Raw genomic sequence first — 26,027 nt, 5'->3', positions numbered from 1 at the left:
CTTACCCAATATGAGATGTTTCTTGTGTGACGCCTTGGTAATGACACCTTTTTATAGGCCATCAGTTGAGACTGAACCAGCTGATACTAATGTTCACAAACACAGCCAGGGATCATACTAGGATGAAGGTGCTCTCATGTCTACAGGGAGTGCAGAATTATTAGGCAAATCAGTATTTTTGAGGATTAATTTTATTATTGAACAACAACCATGTTCTCAATGAACCCAAAAAACTCATTAATATCAAACCTGAGTATGTTTTAAGTTTTAGCTATTTTAGGGGGATATCTGTGTGTGCAGGTGACTATTACTGTGCACAATTATTAGGCAACTTAACAAAAATCAAATATACAGTATACCCATTTCAATTATTTATTTTTACCAGTGAAACCAGTATTACATCCCAACATTCACAAATATACATTTCTGACATTCAAAAACAAAACAAAAACAAATCAGTGACCAATATAGCCACCTTTATTTGCAAGGACACTCAAAAGCCTGCCATCCATGGATTCTGTCAGTGTTTTGATCTGTTCACCATCAACATTGCGTGCAGCAGCAACCACAGCCTCCCAGACACTGTTCAGAGAGGTGTACTGTTTTCCCTCCTTGTAAATCTCACATTTGATGATGGACCACAGGTTCTCAATGGGGTTCAGATCAGGTGAACAAGGAGGCCATGTCATTAGCTTTTCTTCTTTTATACCCTTTCTTGCCAGCCACGCTGTGAAGTACTTGGACGCGTGTGATGGAGCATTGTCCTGCATGAAAATCATGTTTTTCTTGAAGGATGCAGACTTCTTCCTGTACCACTGCTTGAAGAAGGTGTCTTCCAGAAACTGGCAGTAGGACTGGGAGTTGAGCTTGACTCCATCCTCAACCCGAAAAGGCCCCACAAGCTCATCTTTGATGATACCAGCCCAAACCAGTACTTCACATCCACCTTGCTGGCGTCTGAGTTGGACTGGAGCTCTCTGCCCTTTACCAATCCAGCCACGGGCCCATCAAGACTCACTCTCATTTCATCAGTCCATAAAACCTTTGAAAAATCAGTCTTGAGATATTTCTTGGCCCAGTCTTAACGTTTCAGCTTGTGTGTCTTGTTTAGTGGTGGTCGTCTTTCAGCCTTTCTTACCTTGGCCATGTCTCTGATTATTGCACACCTTGTGTTTTTGGGCACTCCAGTGATGTTGCAGCTCTGAAATATGGCCAAACTGGTGGCAAGTGGCATCTTGGCAGCTGCACGCTTGACTTTTCTCAGTTCATGGGCTGTTATTTTGCGCCTTGGTTTTTCCACACGCTTCTTGCGACCCTGTTGACTATTTTGAATGAAATGCTTGATTGTTCGATGATCACGCTTCAGAAGCTTTGCAATTTTAAGAGTGCTGCATCCCTCTGCAAGATATCTCACTATTTTTGACTTTTCTGAGCCTGTCAAGTCCTTCTTTTGACCCATTTTGCCCAAGGAAAGGAAGTTGCCTAATAATTATGCACACCTGATATAGGGTGTTGATGTCATTAGACCACACCCCTTCTCATTACAGAGATGCACATCACCTAATATGCTTAATTGGTAGTAGGCTTTCGACCCTATATAGCTTGGAGTAAGACAACATGCATAAAGAGGATGATGTGGTCAAAATACTAATTTGCCTAATAATTCTGCACTCCCTGTAGTAGGGTCAGGTTTTTAATAGGAAAGCAGAGGGGACTGGCAGGAACACCGGGTACACAATGGAAGCAATACAAAGAAAACAGGTTACTTTTAAATACAAGTACATGGTACAGGCATATATCAGGAATATGAAATGTGGGGGGTAACATTTTTTTAAGCAGTATGGTAACAGTTTATTATTTTGTTGGAAGTATTCATAGCAGCCCACTATCTGTTTCTTGTGTATTTTTCAGGAAAATAGAGTTGATCAACCTAGATCATCAGGAAACACAGTAAGTTTTTTTTGTAGATCTATAATCTTTAACAGGAGAAAATAAACCTTAAGTTGCTCTACTTTCTCTTTCATTCATTGATGGACACCGCTCCTGATCTTCTAAACCTTTTGGGTCATACTGCCCCCAACAGGCGTAGGACACTAGGCAGAAAAAAGGTCTGGATATGCCTATGGACAGTCCCAGGGGGTATACTCCCTCTCTCTGCTGTAGGTACTCCTAGTTCCTTGCTGGGATCACTGGTCCTGGCAATTTTTTCTTTTTGGATATACAGTAAACCCCCCCTCCATCACGGTTCAGTTTTTGCGGTCCCGGTATATTGCAGGTTTTTTTTGTAATGTTATTTTACTATATAAATCATTAAAAATGAAATTTTTGTGTTTTCCATAGCCCTTGCTAGGTCTCTCAGTATTTTTTATGTGTTAAAATGAGTTTCTATTGTTTTAAAAGTGTGTTTAAAGACCTTAAAATGCTTTTACACGTACAGTGACAGTAAAAAAAAAACATGCCTACAATGCATTTAATAGGGTTTTTCTATTTCGCGGATTTTCACTTTTCGCGGCTGGGTTTGGAAAGTAACCCCCGCAATGGATAGGGGTTTACTTTATATTTTTTTTCATGTGAGATCTGCAATCAACTGCCGGATTAGGCGACGGGCTGGATAATCTAGATCCAGTGGTCACCCCAGTCTGGCCAGCAAATGCACACGGACCACTGCTCCGCGCTAGGTCTGCCGTGACATAGCCCCACCAGACGGGGGGGCTGGCCTGCGAGTTGAACGTCTCGCGAGGTCGCATGCGACTGGGTCTTGGCTCGAGTTGCAGCGTTCCTCCTGGCCGACAGCCTCCCCATTTCAATGGCGAGGAGGTTCTGTCTTTAGCCGTGCCCGCCTGATATGGTAAGTGACTGCCCTCCCCCTGGAGGGTTGTGGGGTGGATGTGGGCCCCTCCATGGGACGGTCGGACCCCCGGGTTCTCCTCCTTCCTGTTAGGCACGTCCCTTATCCATCTGGGGTGGTCCCTGTGGGCCATCTCTCCACTGACGGTGGGGCTGTGGGGTGACCTGGTCCACCGCCCGGGGTGGGGACAGGGTGCTGTGCTGGCGATATAGGTTGGGGGGGGGGTGCGCGCCGCCGGTGACCGGGCAATCGGCTGTGGGGAGGGGGGGCTGTACTTGGTGTGGGCTCCTGCCAGGGCCCCCCTTCCTGCCTGTTCCGCTTTCCTGGGTTTTGGGTCCGCCATTTTCTTTTTGCCTGTGCGCTCAATGCACGGCGGCCTGTTTGTGTAGTCCGGCAGTTTGCCATTGAAAATAGCGGCGACCGTGACAGTTGAGCCCTATAGGCTGCGATTTCGGAGGTGGGAGCCCCTCCTCATCCCCTGGTGCTGACTCCTAGACCTTTTTTCTTCCTGATTGCCACATGTGGAGTGCAGATTATCCTGGTGGCTGCAGGTGCCTGTTTCTGCTGGGTGGTGAGTCTGGTGGAGTCCTCGCCCTCTCTGCTGAGAATCGATTAGGTGCTCTGTTACTGGCGAATGAATAGTGCTGCTGGAGCGGTGGGGGTTGTCTGTCCCTTAGCAGTGTTTTTGCACATTTTTTTTTTGGGCTGCGGGGCCCTCTGGGTCCGAATCATCCATCGATGTATTGACCGCGGTCCTGGAGTTTTTTGTGTCCCGGGTGGAGGTGGTTTTTGGGCGACGAGCTAGCAAAAAGCGCCCCTGCCTCACCTGTCTCCTCAGATCCTGAATCTAATTTGGCTGCTGCGGACGTGGGTCATCTGCTGGGTCTGCGACCATGCGCTCTGTGTTCTCAGATAGTGAGGACGATTCCTCCACTCCTGTAGCCATGCACGAAAAGGCGCTGGTGGATGCACTGATTGTATCTGTGCGTAAGACCTTAAAAATGGAGGATGCAACGGAGGCGCAGGTTCCCTTTGGCACTCACAAGCCATCCAGAGCGGCAAAGGTTTTTCCTTTCCCCTTCTATTTTGACAGAATTGTCGCTAGAGTAGGAACGTCCAAAACGTCCCCTTGTGGTCCCTAAACGATTTGCTATGCGTTACCCCTATGAGAAGTCCCTTCCTAAGAAGTGGACTGTACCACCAATGGTGGACCCACCGGTCTCCAGATTGAACGGAACAACCATGATTCCGGTTGAAGAGTCCCCGACCTTTTAAGGACCCGGCTGACAGGAAGGCGGAGGCTGTGGCCAGCAATATGCACACCCTGACTGGTTCGGCACTGAGGCCGATATTTACCATTGCACCGGTGTCGCGAACTCTGACCGAGTGGGCTAAGCTTTTACACCGTGACCTGGACGGGAGCAGCTCCTCCCTGCCATTACTGAGCAGGCGGACCAGATGGTCCAAGGGCTGCAGTTTATCTGTGATGCCTCTTTGGATGCGGCTCCCCTAGTCGCTAGGCTCTCGGTTTTTGCAGTGGTCCTTTGCCTAATTTTTGGCTCAAATGCTGGTCTGTGGACCGGACTTAAAAAAAACAAAAAAAAAAACCTTGATTGATCTCCCTTTTTAAGGGGATCGCCTTTTTGGAGCAACCCTCGATGACATTAAGGGTCTCACAGGGGAAAAAGTACCTTTCTTCCGTAGGCTACTAGGGGCAAAGACCCTCGTCGTAAACGTGGGCTATCTTTCTCGGCTCATACGTTTTCGTCCTTTAGGGTCGACTGACAAGGGATCAAAGCCTTTCCGGGCCTCCTCTGGTGGGTCCAAATTAACTTGGTCTGGTAAGTCTAGAGCGGGCTTATCCAGCCCTGCGGACAAGGCTTCTTCAGCATGAAGGTGTGCCCTCACCCATATCGGGGGTGGGGGACGTCTTTGCTGATTTCCAGACCCGTGGACTTCCCTGGTACAAGACAAGTGGGTTCACAAAGTCACATTCTGGACCTCAAGGCGCTGAACTGCTTTGTACGAGTGCAGAAGTTCAGAATGGAATCCATTTGCACGATGTTGGCTTCCCTGCATCAGGGTGATTTTCTGGCCTCTATCGACATCAAGGACGCTTATCTTCACATTCCAATATGTGCCAGTCACCAGCACTTCCTCCGCTTTGTTGTGGGAGGGGAGCATTATCAGTTTGTGGCGTTACCCTTTGGTCTCACCTCTGCTCCTCTGGTATTTTTTTTTTTTTAAACGGATTTTATTGTGAAGAATTAAACCAACATATTACAGATAGAAATCCAAACTTAAACAAGAACATTTGTTACAGTGCAAACAGAAAGGAGAACAGGTTACAGAATGCAGAGGGAGAGAACAATATGGGCAATAGTCTAATAAAGCACGGTACACATACAGAGCAGCCTAGATGAGACTATTAGCTACATGTGGCTGAGTGCTGGAGCCATCTGCTTTTATCAGTTTGTGGCGTTACCCTGGCTCTGCTCCTCGGGTATTTACAAAAATGTTAGCCCCGGTGCTAGCATTGTTACGCCAACGGGGGATTGCAATACTGGGCTACTTGGACCACCTTCTTCTGGGAGCGGAGTCTCCTACTAGTTTATAGTTAATTGATGAATAGTGCTCACTGGAACATTCAGAAGTTTCGAAATCCTTCTGTAACCAATGTCATCAGTATGTTTTGCAACAATAAGGTTGCAATGGTCTTGAGAGAGCTCTTTGCTTTTACCCAATATGAGGTGTTTCTTGTGTGACACCTTGGTAATGAGACACCTATTTATAAGCCATCAGTTGAGACTGAACCAGCTGATACTAATGTTCACAAACACAGCCAGAGATCATGCTAGGATGAAGGTGCTCTCATGTCTAGTAGGGTCAGTTTTTAATAGGAAAGCAGTGGGAACTGGCAGGAACACCGGGTATTTCACACAATGGAAGCAATACAAAGAGAACAGGTTACTTTTTAAATACAAGTACATGGTACAGGCACATATCAGGAATATGAAATGTGGGGGGTAACATTTTTTTAAGCAGTCTGGTAACAGTTTATTATTTTGTTGGAAGTATACATAGCCGACTATCTTTTTCTTGTGTATTTTTCAGGAAAATCAAGTTGATCAACCTAGATCATCAGGAAACACAGTAAGTTTTATAGAGCAATGATCGTTAACAGGAGAAAATAAACCTTCAGTTGCTCTACTTTCTCTTTCATTCATTGACGGACACCACTCCAGATCTTCTAAACCTTTTGGGTCATACTGCCCTCAACAGGAGTAGGACACACGGCAGAAAAAAAGTCTGGATTTGCCTATGGACAGTCCCAGGGGGTATACTCCCTCTCTCTGCTGTAGGTACTCAGTTTTTATTCTCCCTAGTCAGTAGTAAGGACCTAGTTCCTTGCTGGGATCACTGGTCCTAGCAATTTTTTATTTTTAGATATATTTCTTATTTTCTGTGGACCAGACATAAAAAAAAAAAAAGAAGAAAAACCTTGATTGATCTCCCTTTTTAAGGGGATCGCCTGTTTGGAGCTACCCTGGATGACATTATTAAGGGCCTAACAGGGGAAAAAGTACCATTCTTCCGTAGGCTACTAGGAGCAAGGACCCTCGTCGTAAACATGGGCTATCCTCAGCTCATATGTTTTTTCGTCCTTCAGGGTCGACTGACAAGGGATCAAAGCCTTTCAGGGCCTTCTCTGGTGGGTCCAAATTAACTTGAACTGGTAAGTCTAGAGCGGGCTTATCCAGACCCGCAGACAAGGCTCCTTCAGCATCACGGTGCGCCCTCACCTGTATCGGGGGTGGGGGGGACGTCTTCGCTGATTTCCAGACCGGTGGACTTCCCTGGTTCAAGACAAGTGGGTCCACAAAGTCATACAGTCCAGGCTACAAAATCGAGTTTTGTTCTTACTCTCCAGAAAGGTTATTTTCTTCCAACTGGCACCTGTCCGCTTACAGGGTCTTTTGGGGCAGTGCAAGACCTGTTACTTCAAGGGATTATTGTCCTGGTTCCGACATCGGAACATTTTCAGGGGTTTTTCTCAAACCTGTTTACAGTTCCCAGGAAGGAAGGCAAGGTGCATCCAATTCTGGACCTCAAGGCGCTGAACTGCTTTGTACGAGTGCAGAAGTTCAGAATGGAATCCATTTTCACGGTGTTGGCTTCCCTGCATCAGGGGGATTTTCTGGCCTCTATCGACATCAAGGACGCTTATCTTCACGTTCCAATATCTGCCAGTCACCAGCACTTCCTCCGCTTTGCCGTGGGAAGGGAGCATTATCAGTTTGTGGCGTTACCCTTTGGTCTCACCTCTGCTCCTCTGGTATTTTTTTTTTTTTTTAAACCGATTTTATTGTGAAGAATTAAACCAACATATTACAGATAGAAATCCAAACTTAAACAAGAACATTTGTTACAGTGCAAACAGAAAGGAGAACAGGTTACAGAATGCAGAGGGAGAGAACAATATGGGCAATAGTCTAATAAAGCACGGTACACATACAGAGCAGCCTAGATGAGACTATTAGCTACATGTGGCTGAGTGCTGGAGCCATCTGTCCAAGATCTTATTAGGTTTAGTGGGACATCCCCGTTTCTTATACATGATTCTATGGTACGGCAAAACAGAGTTAACTTCTTTCAACCAGTGTTGAAAATCTGGGGGGTTCTCCCTCATCCACTGTCTAGCCACCAACTTCCTAGCTACAAAGAGTGTGTGTTGTAGAAAGATTTTCGTGAATTTACTCTAGGTATATACCCAGTAAGCATTGCTTGGGGTCTAGCTGAAGGGGGGATCCCATAGTGTCGTGCAGGAAGGCCACAGTCTGTTGCCAGTAGGCCTGGATTCGGGGACGGTGCCAGAGTAAATGGTAAAATGTACCTGGGTAGAAGTGACACACAGGGCATTCCTGAGAGAGGTTAGGTCTGTGTCTTGCCAGGCTGACAGGGGCTCCTCGGGTATTTACAAAAATGTTATCCCCCGTGCTAGTATTGTTACGCCAACGGGGGATCGCGGTACTGGGCTACTTGGACCACCTTCTTCTGCGAGTGGAGTCTCCTGCTCTGGTGGAAAACCTGGAGATCACCATACGAACTCTGAGGGAGTTCAGCTGGATTCTAAATTATCAGTAGGTCTACTCTGTTCTCTGTCCACAAAGCTGGACTAGCTTGGACTAGCTGGGTCTGACTCTGGACTCGGCCTTAGCCAGAGTGCTACTTTCTTCAGACAAATTCCAGAAACTGCAGGCTGCAATTCGTCTCCTGCTTTCCAGCAGATTATTATTCCTCCAGACTTGCATGCGGTTGCTGGGCCTGATGGTGACTACCTTCAAGGTGGTTCGGTTTGTACAGGTCCATACAAAGTCCCTGCAAAGGGAGATTCTGGGCAAATGGGACAAGAATTTGCAGTCTCTGGACAATCCGATCTGGCTGAGCTGGGGTACGAATGAGTCCCTGATATGGTGGCTGCGTTCTCCAGTGCTTCGGCTGGGCAAATCCTTCCTCCATTTGATTCGGACAGTGGTCACCACGGTTGCCAGCCTGTCCAGCTGGGGAGGTGCCCTCGGCAAACATTCTGCTCAGGGGGTCTGGACACTGGAAGAGTCCATACTACCGATCAATCGCCGAGCGATCAGACTGTGCCTGGAACATTGGATGGATTGTCTTCACGGATATCCAATGTGCCTTCAATCGGACAATGCCACGGCTTTGGCTTATGTCAATCACCAGGGGGGCACGAGAAGTGTCCTGGCAGCTCTGGAGGTAGCCAGCGTTCTAAGGTGGGCAGAACGGTTTGTTCCAGCCCTCTCCGCCATACACCTTCCCGGAGTGGAAAACTGGCAGGCAGATTACCTCAGTTGGCAGGCGTTGGACCAAGGGGAGTGGTCCCTTCATCCGGCGGTGTTTCATCAGTTGTGTCTCTGGTAGGGCATTCCCAAGGTGGATCTGTTGACGTCTCGGCTCAACAGAAAGATGCAGAGGTTTGTAGCTCGGTCACGGGATCCTTTGGTGGACGCCACAGAGGCTCTGGTGGCCCCGTGGGGTCAGTATCGTCTGATTTACGCCTTCCCTCATCTCAAGCTTCTGCCAAGACGTCTACTCAGGAGGGTCAAGGCAGAAGGGGTTTCGGTCATTTTAGTGGCTCCAGACTGCCCTCGCCGAGCTTGGTACGCCAATCTAGTGCGGCTGGTCGCCGACGTTCCTTGGAAGCTTCCTCTCATGGAGGATCTACTGTCCCAAGGACCAATCTTCCATCCTGCTTTACGATCGCTGGCTTTTATAGCTTGGCTGTTGAATACCAGGTACTGAAGGATAGAAGTTTGTCTGTGATTTCACCGCTATTAAAAGCTAGGAAATCTACTTCTAGGAAGACGTACGTCACTTGGGGTTTATCCTCGTTCTTTTTTGGTGGCTTGGATGTTGACCTTCATTGGGCGGTTGAAAAAAAATTGGCCTTGAGTACCATCAAGGGCCAGGTGTCAGCTTTTTCCAACGACCTTTGGCCACACACTCCCTGACGCATACCTTTTTGGTGGCTTTGACCTCTGCACGCAGGGTGTCGGAATTGGCGGCGTTATCCTGTCCACCTTACTTGGTGGTTCACAGAAATAAGTTGGTTCTTCGCCCCTGTCTGTCGTCCCTTCCAAAGATTGTTTCTGATTTTCATTTGAATGAAGACATTGTGTTGCCTTCCCTGTGTCCCAAGCCAAAGCATCCGAAGGAAATTGCTTTGCATGCCTTGAATGTGGTCCGGGCGATTAGGGTGTACCTGGCAGCTACGGAGTCTTTTAGGAAATCAGACTCACTATTTGTGCTCATGGATGGACATCGGAAAGGGTTATCCGCTTCCTCTGCAACCATTTCCAGATGGATCAGACAGTGGTTCAGGCCTACTCTATCAAGGGTCAGATTCCTCCTTTCCCTATTAAGGCGCGTTTTACTCAGGCGCTCAGTGCCTCCTGGGCCTTCCATCATCAGGCGTCAGTGATGCAGGTTTGCAAGAGGGCCACTTGGTCTTCGATGCAGACTTTTTTTCTGCCTAGTGTCCTACTCCTCTAGGGGGCAGTATAACCCAATGGTCAAGAAGATCAGGAGCTGTCCATGAACATCAGAGAAATGGATTTTACGGTAAGTCAAAAATTAAATTTTTAGGCATCATGAACACGGCAGGTTGAGGTATCTGACCTATTTCTGCACCTAGAAGAGACAGCTGTAATATACAGCTGCCCACAGTAATGAATAGCTATATGCAAGTATACATTATGCTTGTGTAAACTCGCACACAGATGTAAATCCGAGAGCATGGCTTTTGTGCGTTCCTGGATTTACTCCTGTGCACGAGTTTATGCAAGCACAGCATCTATCCAGATACAGCTTCCGTAGAGCTATTCAGTGTGGGCTGCTGTACCTTACAACTGTCTCTCTTGAGTGTGGAAATATACCCAAAGTTTACGTTGGATGCTTCAAATCCCCTATATGCATTGAGCCTTAAAGAGAAAGTTGGATTTAACCATTAAAAGTGTACTTAAACCCCCAATTACCTTTTTTTCTTTTTTTGTTACCTTTAGCTAGTAAGATACAGTGCCTTGCGAAAGTATTCGGCCCCGTTGAACTTTGCGACCTTTTGCCACATTTCAGGCTTCAAACATAAAGATTTAAAACTGTAATTTTTTGAGAATCAACAAGTGGGATACAATCATGAAGTGGAACTAAATTTATTGGATATTTCAAACTTTTTTAACAAATAAAAAACTGAAAATTGGGCGTGCAAAATTATTCAGCCCCCTTAAGTTAATACTTTGTAGCGCCACCTTTTGCTGTGATTACAGCTGTAAGTCGCTTGGGGTATGTCTCTATCAGTTTTGCACATCGAGAGACTGAAATTTTTGCCCATTCCTCCTTGCAAAACAGCTCGAGCTCAGTGAGGTTGGATGGAGAGCGTTTGTGGACAGCAGTTTTCAGTTCTTTCCACAGATTCTCGATTGAATTCAGGTCTGGACTTTGACTTGGCCATTCTAACACCTGGATATGTTTATTTGTGAACCATTCCATTGTAGATTTTGCTTTATGTTTTAGATCATGGTCTTGTTGGAAGACAAATCTCCGTCCCAGTCTCAGGTCTTTTGCAGACTCCATCAGGTTTTCTTCCAGAATGATCCTGTATTTGGCTCCATCCAACTTCCCATCAATTTTAACCATCTTCCCTGTCCCTGCTGAAGAAAAGCAGGCCCAAACCATGATGCTGCCACCACCATGTTTGACAGTGGGGATGGTGTGTTCAGGGTGATGAGCTGTGTTGCTTTTATGCCAAACATAACGTTTTGTATTGTTGCCAAAAAGTTCGATTTTGGTTTCATCTGACCAGAGCACCTTCTTCCACATGTTTGGTGTGTCTCCCAGGTGGCTTGTGGCAAACTTTAAACGACACTTTTTATGGATATCTTTAAGAAATGTCTTTCTTCTTGCCATTCTTCCATAAAGGCCAGATTTGTGCAGTATACGACTGATTGTTGTCCTATGGACAGAGTCTCCCACCTCAGCTGTAGATCTCTGCAGTTCATCCAGAGTGATCATGGGCCTCTTGGCTGCATCTCTGATCAGTCTTCTCCTTGTATGAGCTGAAAGTTTAGAGGGACGGCCAGGTCTTCGTAGATTTGCAGTGATCTGATACTCCTTCCATTTCAATATTATCGCTGGCACTGTGCTCCTTGGGATGTTTAAAGCTTGGGAAATCTTTTTGTATCCTAATCCGGCTTTAAACTTCTCCACAACAGTATCTCGGACCTGCCTGGTGTGTTCCTTGTTCTTCATGATGCTCTCTGCGCTTTAAACGGACCTCTGAGACTATCACAGTGTAGGTGCATTTATACGGAGACTTGATTACACACAGGTGGATTCTATTTATCATCATTAGTCATTTAGGTCAACATTGGATCATTCAGAGATCCTCACTGAACTTCTGGAGAGAGTTTGCTGCACTGAAAGTAAAGGGGCTGAATAATTTTGCACGCCTAATTTTCAGTTTTTTATTTGTTAACAAAGTTTGAAATAACCAATAAATTTCGTTCCACTTCATGATTGTGTCCCACTTGTTGTTGATTGTTCACAAAAAAATACAGTTTTATATATTTGTTTGAAGCCTGAAATGTGGCAAAAGGTTGCAAAGTTCAAGGGGGCCGAATACTTTCGCAAGGCACTGTATATCATTGAATACATTTTTTTTATATCTGTTGAATACATGCAAAACAATACCTGTTAATCCTATTGACAATTCAGAGCCACCTATTCTCTTTTGTCCCCTTTTGCTCTGATATCTCAGGTAGTCTATTACGCTGTGCTCTGCCTTTGAAGTGTTAAAGGATAAATCCACCTTTTCATAAAAAAAATAATACATGCACATGTTTTTGCTGGTAAAAAAAAAAATGTGCATTTTTTTCTAGGGAGCCTGCAGAGCCTTTAAAAAGAGTGAGAGAGTGCGCTAGTAAGACATATTTTGTGCTGCAACCAAAGATCCAATAATGGTAATGAAAGTGATAATGAAAAAAGTTTAGTGCCCTACAAAAATTGATCGTTTTTCATGCCCTTAATACATTAAATTTTGGTAAGAAGTAAATCTGGAAAGGTGGTGGGAATTGTCACATCCCTTGCCAATATCACTTCATCATTATTGTCACCACTTGGACACTCACCCATTAGAAATTTGAATTGGAATTTTGGAATTTTTTGTCACCATACACTTGATTGTGGACAATTTGATTGGAATTCCGTATTTTTTTTTTTTTTCACTGTGCACCTGATTGTGGGCAACTGATTATATATGTCACCATAATTGATTTTTGCACCTTTGTAATATTTATATTATTTGCATATATTTATGTTGATATATTTGCACATCACATCATTTTTGTAGCGCACTAAACTTTTTTCATTATCAGCCTGCAGAGCCTTGCACTTGTGATCAGCAGATCATGGGCATAATGCAGGGGTCCTGCAGACTCTCAAGATGGCTGGCCTGCCCGTACCTCATATGGGCAGGCAGTTACTTTAGAGGAGAAAAATCAATCCACTATGAAGGTGCTTGCCAGCACCCTCAGTTTATTGGGAACTACAAGCCGTCAGCTGCAATGGCTGAAGGTGGTTGTAGTTCGTTCATTCATTCATAGGAAACTGAATGAATGATGTGCTTGTGTGGGCGGAGCCATTTAAATAGACAGCGGGTGGGGGGGAGAGGATCCCCCACTCATGTTACATGTTCCACCAATAGGTTAATGCATTCCTTGCATTAGGGTAAAAAATGTTTAGGTGTCAGCATCTCCCCTTGCCCCCTTTTTAATTGCCTCATTCAAATCCAGCACTATGCATGTCTGCAGCTTTTCTCTTCCCTCACTTACCGGTCTCCTTGACTTTGCTGGGACATTGGGAGCCATTGGCTCCCAGTGCTGTCAATCAAAGCCGGGAGCAGGGCCAAGTCCCGCTGTCTGTTTCAATCGAAGCAGTAGCAGGTCTCGGACGCGACCATGCACGAGTGTCCCCTTGGGAAGCGGCTTCCCATGGTGGCGCTGGACAGAGGGGAATGGCCAGGATTGCCGACGGGGGACCCGGAAAGAGGAGCTTTACGGCTGCTCTGTGCAATACCAGAGCAAGTAAGTATAGTCATGTTTGTTGTTTTGTTTTTTTTAAGCATCACTTACCTATAGAAATGAAGAGAAATCTCGTGGTTTTTTTAACGGGAATCCTTTTTTTAAACATATTTATTTATTTATTTATTTTTTTTTTTATTCTCACGTTACAAATTGGCTTTTAATTACTCCCCATTAAAATTTTTGCAGCAGAGATTAAAAACCGTGAATAGCTGGAAGAGGCGCTGCATGGACCTGGTTGAATTCATTATAGTATGTGAAGATTCTGAACCATTCAGAGAGCCTGTAGACCTGGAGCAGTACCCTGTAAGTGTGATCAGATGCTTTAAATAAGCAAGCTTGGATATGTAAATTATAAAATAATTAGGGCCTATGATTTTAGTAGGATTGTATAGAAGTTATCTCATTGTTAGTTTGCTGCTTCAGGAATGTTTTAGAAACACTGGGATACTGTAGTTATACAGTTGCTGACAACTGTTTATCTTTGAGCATCATAACAATCTAAGGATATGTTCTTAGTCCATTTAGATTCATACAAAGTCTGTAAACTTTGTATTTGACTGCTTCCTACAAAAGGATTGGACACTGGCGCAAACAAACTGTAGGCCGGCCCAGGTTAACTGCTCCTCAATTTTTTGATAGTGTCCTAATAGGAGTGACATCTTTTAGCTTGAATTAAGACTCTTTACAATACTGCTAGAGATTTGTCTATTTGATTGCAGCTATTTGATGTGTTTGCCATTAGCCTGACTTTTGGAGTACCATAAATGAACCTGACAGGACATTGCCGTGGTATCCTGGAAGTGACCTTTGGGCACTGGGTTCCCTATGGGGAGCTTACCAGGGCTTAGCATTATGGACTCCCTAATTTATTTATTTCAGGTACTTGTACAGCGCTGTCAATTTACGCAGTGCTTTACATATACATTGTACATTCACATCAGTCCCTGCCCTCAAGGAGCTTACAATCTAAGGTCCCTAACTCACATACATACACAGTAGGGCCAATTGTTTTTTTTTATACAGGATCCAATTAACCTACCAGCATGTCTTTGGAGTGTGGGAGGAAACTGGAGTACCTGGAGGAAACCCACGCAGGCACAGGGAGAACATGCAAACTCCAGGCAGGTAGTGTCGTGGTTGGGATTCGAACCAGCGACCCTCTTGCTGCTAGTTGAAAGTGCTAACCACTACACCACTGTGCCGCCCTAATTTGCATAGGTTGTTGAATGCTATTATTCCCTAGTTTTGCAGCAAAATGTAATTAACTCATTTGGCATTTAGATCCAGAACTGCAAGGAGAATGTGTGCAACTGGGAGCAGTGTTTACTTTGATTTGGCAACAAACTGGTGTTTCACCCCCTGCCCTCTCCTCAGGTTCACCACACGGATTTCTGTTTAACACTGTTGGATCTATTGGATCAAGATATTATTGTCTCTGTTCCTGTGGCAGAACAATATCTGGGTTTTTACTCCAATCTGTTCACTGTTTCCCAGTCCCAAGGCAACTTATGCCTATTCTGGATCTCAAAGCTCTGTCCTGAAAATCCAAACCGAATCTAACAAATCTATCATAGCCTCCTTTCACCCAGAAGACCTTCTGTGTCCTGTGGACATCAAAAGATGCCTACATGTCCATATCTTTCCTGCGCCTCACCATTACTATGCTATGGAGCCCTTAAAGCAGAGTTCTACCCAAAAGTGGAAGTTCCTCTTTAAGGACTTCTCACCCCCTTACATGCCACATTTGGCATGCCATTTTTTTTTGTGGGGGGGGGGGGGGGGGAGAGTCAGGAGCAGGTGCCTAGTTTTGACAGGTACCAATCTCCCATTTAGCATAAACGACAGGCACTCCACTAAACTACTGGTTCATGGCCCTGCCCTTCAACCTCCAGTCTGAACCTCTTTTTTTCTCCAAGGTGCTGGCCCCAGTACACGCTCCACTACTTTCTCATGGTATCCTTATTGTGGGATACTTACAAAAGCTCCTGTTGAGGAAATGGCGCAGGATCTGTTGGACAAATGTGGCTTTGATTGTCCAGACTTTACAGCAGTATGGATGGAGCTTAGGCTCCATGCACACTGGCTTAAAAACCACTGCTACTACAGGAGTTTTGTGTTTTGCCTGTAGAAGCAGCTCAATGTTATCCTGTGTGTCCATGCACATTAGGGTGATTACAGGTATATTTTGAGCTCAACGTTTAGCGGCAGGAGAAAAAAACCCTTCTGGTTTGCATTTCTGATTGGAGTTTTCTGGCAGAAAAAAAACACAAAACTCGTCTAAACTTTGTACAAAAACGGCTCTATATGAGCGTTTTTTTTTCTGCCAGAACTGTCGTCTTTTTTAAGCCCAATGTGCATGGAGCCCTAGTCCTTCATAAATCCTCTCAGGGACAGACTCAACGAGGAGTTTCTGGGTCTAGTCCTGGATACAGACCAGGCCCAAGTGTTGCTTCTACAAGAGAACTGTTTGGTTCAAGAGGTGTCTGATTTGTTTTTTTCATGAGTCCCTGGCTTAAAATATTTTTAAAGCTGTGCCGACTTTTACAACGACCTCTGCAGTGCAACATTCTATTGTGGTTGGACAATCCAGCCTCTGGAAAGACCTATTTGTTTGTCGCATTGCCCCAATGTATCCCTGTCTTAGTATCACAGGATTCGGACTCTGAGTCATGATAATTCTTGCCTCTTTCCTACTTTTTTAGGGTTTCTTGTCATGAATGGCAGTCTGTGGGCTGGGGAGGCTTGCTAGGCACCTTATTGGTATAGATGACTTGGTCGTTGGAGTAGTTTTGTCTCCTTATCAGCATAGCCAATTTTTCTGTCCCTGCACTGTTGGACCATCCTGCTTGGAGGGTCATCTGGTGTACGCGCCATGTCTAACTGAATCAATCATCGTAGAAGAACCGGAAGTCTTGCTTTGCAAGTGAGGTAGGTGGGATCCTTTGCTGTGCAGATCTTTGTTCCAGTCTTGTCAGCAGTGTGCAATTCAGGTGTAGACAGGTGGCAGGCGGTTTCCCACAGCCGGCAGCTCCTGAACCTGGGTTCAACAACAAACTGGAGAGGTTTTTCTCCAGGTACAGCAATCCTCCTGGGATTACAGTTGTGCTGTGGCGGCTCTGTGAAATCGAGCACCATGATTCATACAGTTCCACAAACGTATTCTTTGTCTGCTTCATAGGGTCGAAATGGAGGGCTTTCCATTGCTCTGGACTGGCCCAGGCAGACCTGGTAAGATTCCTGACATATGCTTTGTGGCAACTGCCAGATCGTCAGCATCCTGCTGCATGCTCACTGCCTTTTAACAGTTGGTTGTTCCAGCCCAGGTTCTGAGGAACAGGGACATCTAAGTCGGTGATTCCTACAATGCTCAAAGCTAGGAAGTTTACTTCATGCAAGATCTGTCATTAGACGTAGATCTTCATGCAGGGGGTCTCACATATAGTTTCTCCCATCTGTTCCCTTGTGACTCCAAGAATCTGGTCCTCTGTCTTTATAGAATCCACCGTTTGAACCCATTAGAGACACCTCTACAGCCTTTGCCTACACAATGCTTTCTGGATTTGCACAGGGACAAGGTGGTGTTGAGGCCCAGGACTTCTTCCTGCCTAAGGTCATTTCAACCTTCAACTTCAAACAGTAAAAATGTTCTTCTATCACTCAGCACTGGTGGTAAATTCTTCTCCTGGAGTTTGAGGGACACAGGCTCCAGAGGTCCCATCCCTCTGTGTTTATAATCATGCTCTTGGTTGGCTTGCTACAAAATCAGTGCCAGTGTTCATTCCTCCTGTAGGTAGCAGTGTAACCCGAAGGATAAAGACCTTTGTCCCTAATGCAGTCCAAGAAAAGGATTTTATGCTGGTTGCAGAAATCTTATTTTTGTTTTGGGGAAAAATGTGTAAGAGGGTGAACTTGACCTTTTTTGTACCCTGGTTTTAATGACCTGTCCTCTGGAACAGGAAATAAGAGGAAATTTCAGCAGGCGCATGCTATAGTTATAACCTGAATAAGTCTAATTCTTCCTCACGCTTTACAAAACTAAAAAAAAAAATGCTGAGAAATAATATGCTTTCTCTCTGTAGGATTACCAAGATGTGGTAAAGACCCCTATGGATTTTGGGACCATAAAGGAAAAACTGGCAGCCGGGAATTACAGCAGTCCATTGGAGTTATGTAAAGACATGAGATTGGTCTTCAACAATGCCAGGTGTTACACACCCAACAAGCGATCTAGGGTGAGAGCTGCAGATTTAACATTTTTCTTTGGCTTCCACAAGCTTTTTTTGTGTTTAATAAATTTTTACTTGATTTGCTCAAAGCACATTAAATGAAGGTTTCCAGTTTTGTTAGACAACCTTTTAGGTTAGCTTCACCTAAATAAGCTACAGTTACACAGATTTCACCTTAAAGAATAATTCCATTCACCAGTATGTTATACAAAGTTACATTGGTCCAGCTTGGACCATTGCTGTCTGATCCCCCTGGAAGCTAGACATTGCTTACTTCAGTGATCTTCGCTTGCTTTTAGGTGCCAATACTGAAGCCAGCCGGATGCGTTGCGAATACCAGTGATTGGCTGCTCAGCTCAGATGTCATTCAGACATTGATTTGCATTCTCTGCATGCAACGCCTGCTCTGATTAAATGAGGTGGAGAGCAATGAAGCCACTGCCCCACCTCTTAGCCTTGTCCAGTCAGTGAACCCTTTCCAAATGTTCAAAAATTGCAAAACATTCTCTGAAGGGCCAACCTTTGATATTCGAATACCTGGAGAGCAGTCCCTCAGCTCGGGACCCAGAAGCAAATTATGATCACTAAAGTAGTGGTGTCTACTTCAGTGATTTCAAGATTCCAGGGGCATCAGCCAGGTGTAGGTAAATAGGTCCCAGCTGGGCCAATGCAACTGGGTATAACATGCCAATGCCTGGAATTCTAATTTAAAGCAGTAATAAATCTACTATAATATATTTCAGCTTACCAATCATTAGATGTGGTGACTGCTTTAGTTTTCTCTTTTTAGGCTTTTTTCCCCCCACTGTTTTCACCTGATGATATGGCCAGTAACACACCACCTTTATTAGAGCGCCCGCACTTTGGATAAATCTGCGCAGGCGGCACCTTTGAACAGCAGCCTTGTCAGTCTGGGGAAAGGGTAGAATTAGACCACTAGCAAATTTTAATTAACCACTTGCCGACCAACCGCCGTGTATTTACTGCAGCAGTGTGGCTCTATTGTGCAAAATGACGTACCTGTACGTCGTTTCATTCAATAGCCACTAGATGGCGCCACCGGAGGCGCGATTGAGCCCTGGTTGACTAGCGAGGAAGTAATTTAGCAGGTCCAGCTGACCCGATGGCCACTTGCGATCATCCCTGGGAGAAGCAGAACGGCGATCTGCCAATGTAAACAAGGCAGATCGCTGTTCTGCAAGGGGACAAGATGGAGATCGTATGTTCCTAATTAGTGTAACCCTCCACAGTTAGTAAGCACCCCCTAGGGACACACTTAACCCTTTGATCGCTCCTGATTGTTAACCCCTTCTTTGCCATTAGTACAGTAACCACATTTTTTTTTTTAGCACTGTATTGGTGTCACTGGTCCCCAAAAAGTGTCAATGTCCGATTTTCTCCGCTACAATGTCACAGTCCCACTAAAAATAACTGAGCGCCGCCATTACTAGAAAAAAAACAAAGTCCATAAAAATATTGCATCGTTTGTAGATGCTATAACTTTTGCGCAAACAAATCAGCATACACTTACTGGGATTTTTTTTTTTTTTTTTTTTTTTTACTAAAAACGTAGCAGAATACATATTGGCCTAAATTGATGACGAAATTAGATTTTTAAAATTTTTTTATTGGCTGTGTTTAAAGGCAGAATGTAAAAAATATTATTTATGTATTTTTTTTTTTTTTTGCTATGTAGGATCGTATGTCTCTGTTACACCACTAGTCATGCCCCTTTACAGTTAGAAGCATGCCCCTAGGGACACACTTAACCCCTGGATGTCTAATAAAGTTAAACCCTTCCCTGCCAGTGTCATTTTTACAGTAACAGTGCATATTTATAGCACTTACTGTAGTAATGTCACTGGTACCCCCAAAAGTGTAAAAAATGTCAGTCAAGGGTCCGATCTTTCCGCCGCAATGTCGCAGTCCCGCAAAAAATATCGCAGATCGCCGCCATTACTCGTTAAAAAAAAAAAACAACAAAAATGACAAAAATCTTTCCCTTAGTAAACGCAATCAAAATACGCTTATTGCGATTTGGCCTAAAATAGCCTAAAATGTTAAAAAAATTTTGATTTTTACATTTTTTTTGGGGGGAATTTCATATAAAAAAATGTGAAAAATATTATTTCTCTTACGTCCTCCGACAGTCGCCGCCCACTCACAAGTCTTCACCAATGGGTATTGACCTTTGCTCCGTAGGAGTAGCTAGGCAACAAGAATTGTTTATACAAAAGCTTTTAGCATAGACACACCCCTAGGGGCTGTCCCCTCAGTCAATACCTCCCTGCACCAGCATTCCCAACTCAGTTTGACTTTGCCTAGCTTAGGAGTAGCTGGCTTTCCTGTGCTGGGGCTCAGTCTCAGCCTTCTACCCTTTATTTGATTTTATTTCAAGTATTTTTCTCTTTTCCTTGCTAGCTGTTATTTTGTCAGCCTTAGTTTAGGGATCTTCTGATGAAGAAGCATCATGCGGAGCTGGGTCTCGGAGTGGTCGCCCTGGATCCCAGGGCTGAGAGCCAGATGGATCCCTAGCCTGCCATCGAGCGTTCAGCTTAGGTTTTACCCTGGCACATTGAACGACCCATCCCTGTTCGCTGCAGGGATGCTGCCTGTGAGGTGGCTACCTCACTGGACGCCATGACTGCGGTCCACAAGCGTCCTGGCTGCGGCACTCCCTGCCTGCCCTGATAGCGGTTTGTCGCTGGAGACGGCTCCCCAGGCCATCTGGTACGGTAATCACCTTCTGTGTGGGGACCTTCTGTATGGGTGTCAGTCTGTGGCTGTGTATTACCCTCCATGTCTGTGTAACTGCGGGCTCCCTGTCCGATCCCTGTGTGGCTGTACTGCCTGTGGGCTGCGAGGGGGGGCCATCCTGCTCTGCTGTTTATTATGCTCTGGGTGCAGTTTGTGTGCAGACGTGTGTGTGCGGCGGTCGCTGCGGCGATCCGCCATTTTATTTGCCTGTATACTGTGACCGGCCCTGTCCCTATGCAGCGCCGTGTTTTGGCGCCATTCGCCGCCATTTTGGCGGGCGGTACTCGTCATGCACATGGCGGCGCCATTTTATTGTAGCCTTCTCCCTCGGCCGAGCGGCCATTTTGCTGGAGCCTTCCATAGGCTATATCAGTCAGCCAGCATTGCATCACTTCCTCTTTCTCTGGGAACAGCGATCGGTGGCAGCAGTCTGGTGTGCTCTCTCCAGGTTTTTACCTTCTTGTCCTGTCATTCCTTGCTCAGTATTGTCTATCCCTGCGGGGTCTGTGCATACAGCAGTGTGCGGTGGGCTGCGCTTGCCGTGGTATTAAAGGGCCAGTACCTTTATACTTTTCTGTACTGGGGCATGGATTCTCAGGATAGCAAGTTTCCCCCCGTCCTGGTGGGGGACCAGGGGGCTGCTGCACCCCCCGAGGGGGCCGATCTGACCACTGTAGTGGCTTCCTTAGTGTCTCAGGTGCAGATGCTGCTGGCTGAACGATCCGCAAAAAGGGCCAGGTTATCCATTTCCTCTGATTCAGAGGGCGATGTGGCTGCTGTGGCTGGCGTGCCCTTCTCAGGGTCCCGCTCATCTTTGGACCTTGTGGGGTCTGAGGGGGACCCTGAGGTGGAGGGGGTTGATGTTTTTCCCCCTGGCTCGCCTGAAGAGCTTGCACTCATGAATGAGCGGATTGCTTCCATAAAGGACACCTTGCACCTGGAGGATGAGCCTACTCCTCCTGCTAGGATGTCTTCCTTTGGGACACAGAGGACTCGCAAATCAGCGCAGGTTTTTCCCTGCCCTGCTGAATTTCACCATACGGTTAATGAACAGTGGCGCAATTTAAAGAAGCCCTTTACTGTGCCAAATAAGTTTAAATTGCTTTATCTGTTTGCACCTGCCAACGACGAGCGTTGGTGTGTGGCGCCTCCGGTGGATCCGCAGTAGCCGTTTTGACCAAAGCTACTGCGGTGCCTTCTGAGGATACCCCGGTTTTCCGGGACCCTACGGATAGAATAGAGTCTCTTGCCCGTCATGCCTATATGGTGGCTGGTTCTATGCTGAAGCCTATTTTTGCTTCCATTATGGCAGCACAGGCTGTTGCTGATTGGACCAAGATGCTCAGGCGCACCTTGGCGGCTGATTCCACTTCACCTACCACGTTGGCTATGGTGGACCAGATCCATCAGGGTGTCATGTACTTGTGCGATGCCGACTTGAATTTAGCTCCCTTGGCTGCGCGCCTGTCCTGCGTGGCGATACTGAATCGTCGTCTGATTTGGCTGAAGAATTGGTCGGTCAACCAATCTTCTCGCAAGACGCTGGCGGATTTTCCCTACGCGGGGTCTCGCCTTTTTGGCGAGGCTTTGGATACCCTGATAAAAGGGGTTACGGGGGGCAAGAGTACTCTCCTGCCCCAGTCTTACAAGCATAAGTCTTTCCGTGGAAAGCGGAATTCCTCGTCTAGGCCCTCTCAGGGGTCCTTTCGTGCCTTTCGGTCGCAGTCCAAGGGCAGGCCCTTCAAAGGCCAAGGCTCCCAGAAGAAGCCGTGGGCGGGGAAGCAGAAGTCCGGCCAGTCCGGTTCAACTTCCCATACCACTTCCGCCTGAAGGGGCGCCCTCACCCGTTTCTGGGGTGGGGGGACGTCTGCGCGGTTTCCTACAACCTTGGCTGGCCCACATTCGGGACAGATGGGTTCAGGAAATCGTTCGATCTGGTTACAAGATCGAATTTCTCTCTCGGCCGGCGGGCAGATTTTTTTCCCTCAAATCTTCAGCTGTCTCCGGAGCGCTTGCAGGATTTGCACCTAGCGGTGCGGGACCTGCGAGCCCAGGGGGTGGTGGTCCCGGTGCCTCATCTGGACAGATTTCGGGGGTTTTACTCCAATCTGCTCACTGTGCCCAGAAAGGAGGGCAAAGTGCGTCCGATTCTGGACTTGAAAGCTCTGAACCGCTTTGTGCGGGTTCGCAAGTTTCGCATGGAATCCCTGCGCTCAGTGGTGGCTGCCCTGAGTCCGGGGGAATTCATGGCCTCCATCGATCTGAAGGATGCGTACCTACACATCCCCATTTTCGAGGGTCACCAGAGGTACCTTCGATTCGCCATTGCGGAGGATCACTACCAATTCGTGGCGTTACCTTTCGGTCTCGCTTCGGCTCCGCGGGTTTTTACCAAAGTGCTGGCGCCTGTTCTGGCCCTGTTGCGTGCACAGGGCATTGCTGTCTTGGGAGTATCTGGACGATATCCTGATAAGGTCAAACGCCAGTCAGAGCCTGGTGACCGACCTGTCCACCACGATGCGGACTCTGCAGGAGTTCGGTTGGACCATAAACATTCCGAAGTCGACTCTGTGTCCTTCGGTTGGGCTTCCCTACCTGGGAATGATTCTGGACTCTGTCCAAGCGAAGGTCTTCCTGCCGGAGGACAAGCTTCGGACTCTTCAGGACGAGGTCAGGTCCCTCAGGGACAACCGGCACTCGTCTCTCCGGACATGCATGAGATGTCTAGGTTTAATGGTCTCGTCTTTCGAGGCGATCCCTTTTGCCCAGTCTCACACGCAGGGTCTCCAAGCGGAGATTCTGGCCGAGTGGGACGGGCGGCCGCAATCCCTGGATCTGCGGATCTCGTTGAGCCACGACACCAGGAGGGATCTTCTGTGGTGGCTCCAGTCCCCGGCGGTGTCGGGGGGCAAGTCTTTTCAACCATTATTTGGACGGTACTCATCACGGATGCCAGCCTGTCGGGCTGGGGTGGTGTTCTGGGCGTTCTGTCCGCCCAGGGAACTTGGTCGGAGGAGGAGTCCTCCCTTCCGATCAACATTCTGGAATTGAGAGCGATAAAGCTTTGCCTTCTGAGATGGACGGACCGGCTTCGGGGCCGTCCAGTTCGGGTTCAGACGGACAATGCCACCGCGGTGGCCTACATCAACCACCAAGGGGGCACCAGGAGTGCCCGATCGGCTCGGGAAGTAGCCGACATTCTGTCTTGGGCCGAGACGCACGTCCCGGCGATAACGGCAGTTCACATTCCGGGGGTGGAGAACTGGCAGGCGGATTATCTGAGTCGCCAGACCCTGGACCAGGGAGAATGGTCCCTTCACCCGGATGTCTTCCAGATGTTGTGCGCGAAGTGGGGTTCCCCGGATGTGGACCTGTTCGCGTCTCGTCTGAACAACAAGGTGGAAAGGTTCGTGGCACGGACGCGCGATCCTCGGGCAGACGCCTCAGACGCGTTAGTGGCGCCCTGGCATCAGTATCGTCTGATGTATGCCTTTCCACCGATTCAACTGCTGTCCAGGCTTCTTCGCAGGTTAGCCTCGGAACCGCACACAGTGATTCTGGTGGCGCCGGACTGGCCTCGCCGGTCTTGGTACGCAGACCTCGTAAATCTGGCGGTCGACGCTCCGTGGCGTCTGCCACTTCGAGAAGATCTCCTGTCTCAAGGGCCGATATTCCATCCTGCTTTACAGTCGCTGGCTTTAACGGCCTGGCTGTTGAAAGCCAGGTCCTGAAGGATAGGGGTCTCTCCCCTGAGGTCATTCCCACTTTGATCAAGGCTAGAAAAGCCTCTTCGGGGAAGATTTACAAAAACATGTTTCAAAAGGTGAATTTGCCTTTAAAGCAATCTAGTGTCACAGTTAAAGGGTGCTTTAATCAATTTTTGTGTTTTGTAAAAAAAACTAAAAAAAAGGAGTTGGTTTTTATCAGTGCTTTCCTTGTCTTTAGGATCCAGCCACATTTTTGAGTAGGCCTACTTGAACATACTTAGTCCATTATCTGTAACAAGATCATATGTAGAGATGAGAGAGGTAGTGGACACACAACTATATACAAACATACTGTATAAGTGTACCATTTAGCAATTGAAGTATAGTTCCTTGTGTCTATGGATGCCTTTACAGTTTTAGTGCATGATTTAGGTCTTCCTATCTGACTCCAATGCTTTAAAAGTATCTGAAAATGTTCTATTTTCTTCATTTAGATCTACAGTATGGTATTAAGGCTTTCTGCACTTGTCGAAGAGAAGTTGAAGGTTATTTTGTCAGATTATAAAAATGCTCAAAGGTCAAAAAACAGATCTGGAGAATCTGGCAACATGAAGAGAGCTGGATCCAAGGAAGGGCAATGTACCAGAAATTCAGTCAGGTAAGTTGTGATATTCTGGGTACCTAAAGGGAATGATTTATTAACCACTTGCCGACTGCCCACAGTAATATTACTGTGGCAGTGCGGCTCCCCTGGGTCCAGTCACGTAGTACTACGTGACTGGAGGGGAAGGGGTTTCGGCGGCGCGCTCCCGCTGTGTTTAGATACATCAGGAGTCGTGCCGCGGGAGGAGAGGCGGCGATTACCGCCTTCCTCCCACGATTGTCCGGGAAACGGAGAGAAGACCCGCCTGCTTATGTATACAAAGCAGGCGGATCTTCTCACTGACAGGCAGGGGCAGATCAGTAGTTTCAGCTATGCTAAAAATGTGATCTCTGTGCTTGTCACAGAACCCCCCACAAGTCAGTAAGCATTAGGCATACATTTAACCTCTTGATCACCCCCAGTATTAACCCCTTCCCTGCCAGTGTCCTTATTACAGTAACAGTGCATATGTATAGCACTGATTACTGTAGTAATGTCACTGGTCCCCCCAAAAATGTCAGGGGTCCGATCTGTCGCCGCAATGTCGCAGTCTTGCAAAAAATCGCAGATCGCCACCATTACTAGTAAAAAAAGTAGATGCAATAACTTTTGTACAAACCAATCAAAATACGCATATTGCAATTTTTTTTACCAAAAATATGTAGCAGAAAACAAATAAGTCTAAAATGTTAAATTTAGATTTTTTGCCATATAGCAGAATGTGAAAAATATTGTGTTTTTTTCCAAAATTGTCGCTATCTTTTTGTTTATAGCGCAGAAAAAAAAATCACACAGTTGATCAAATACCACCAAAAGAAAGCTCTATTTGTGGGGAAAAAAGGATGTAAATTTTGTTTTGGTACAGCGTTGCACGATTGCGCAATTGTCCGTTAAAATAACGGTGCCGAATAGGGCCTGGTCAGAAAGGGGGGAAATCCTTCCGGGGGTAATGTGGTTAAAACTGGAGAGTGCAAACATTTGGTTTAGCTGTGCGTTGTAACCAATCAGCTTCAAGGTTTTTTTTTTTCCAAAGCCTAATCAAACAAGTTGAAGTTAAAATCTGATTGGATACCATGCAGAGCTGCACCAGATTTTTGCACTCTCCAGTTTTAGTAAATCAAGTAATAGTGGGGAAGGCTTAAACCTCCTTTTTTTTTTTTTTTTTTGCAGTCTGTATCTCCCATGGTGAGT

The 26,027-nt window shown here is 46.4% G+C and overlaps 1 protein-coding gene across 1 annotated transcript in view; it reads left to right on the top strand.

The window, feature by feature from the left end:
- LOC309545909 (bromodomain and WD repeat-containing protein 1-like) overlaps window positions 1-26,027 on the top strand; it is a 348,182-nt gene that overhangs the window by 303,744 nt on the left and 18,411 nt on the right. Inside the window, exons 34-37 of the mRNA XM_082245330.1 lie at window positions 5,963-6,001; window positions 13,690-13,806; window positions 17,583-17,735; window positions 24,688-24,851. Of these exons, the coding sequence (XP_082101456.1) occupies window positions 5,963-6,001; window positions 13,690-13,806; window positions 17,583-17,735; window positions 24,688-24,851 (473 nt within the window). The remainder of the gene's footprint in view (window positions 1-5,962; window positions 6,002-13,689; window positions 13,807-17,582; window positions 17,736-24,687; window positions 24,852-26,027) is intronic.

This window comes from Pelophylax lessonae, assembly GCF_965119305.1.
Source record: "Pelophylax lessonae genome assembly, chromosome: 2".
NCBI lineage: Eukaryota > Metazoa > Chordata > Amphibia > Anura > Ranidae > Pelophylax > Pelophylax lessonae.
This window is presented reverse-complemented; position numbering and strand designations above follow the sequence as displayed.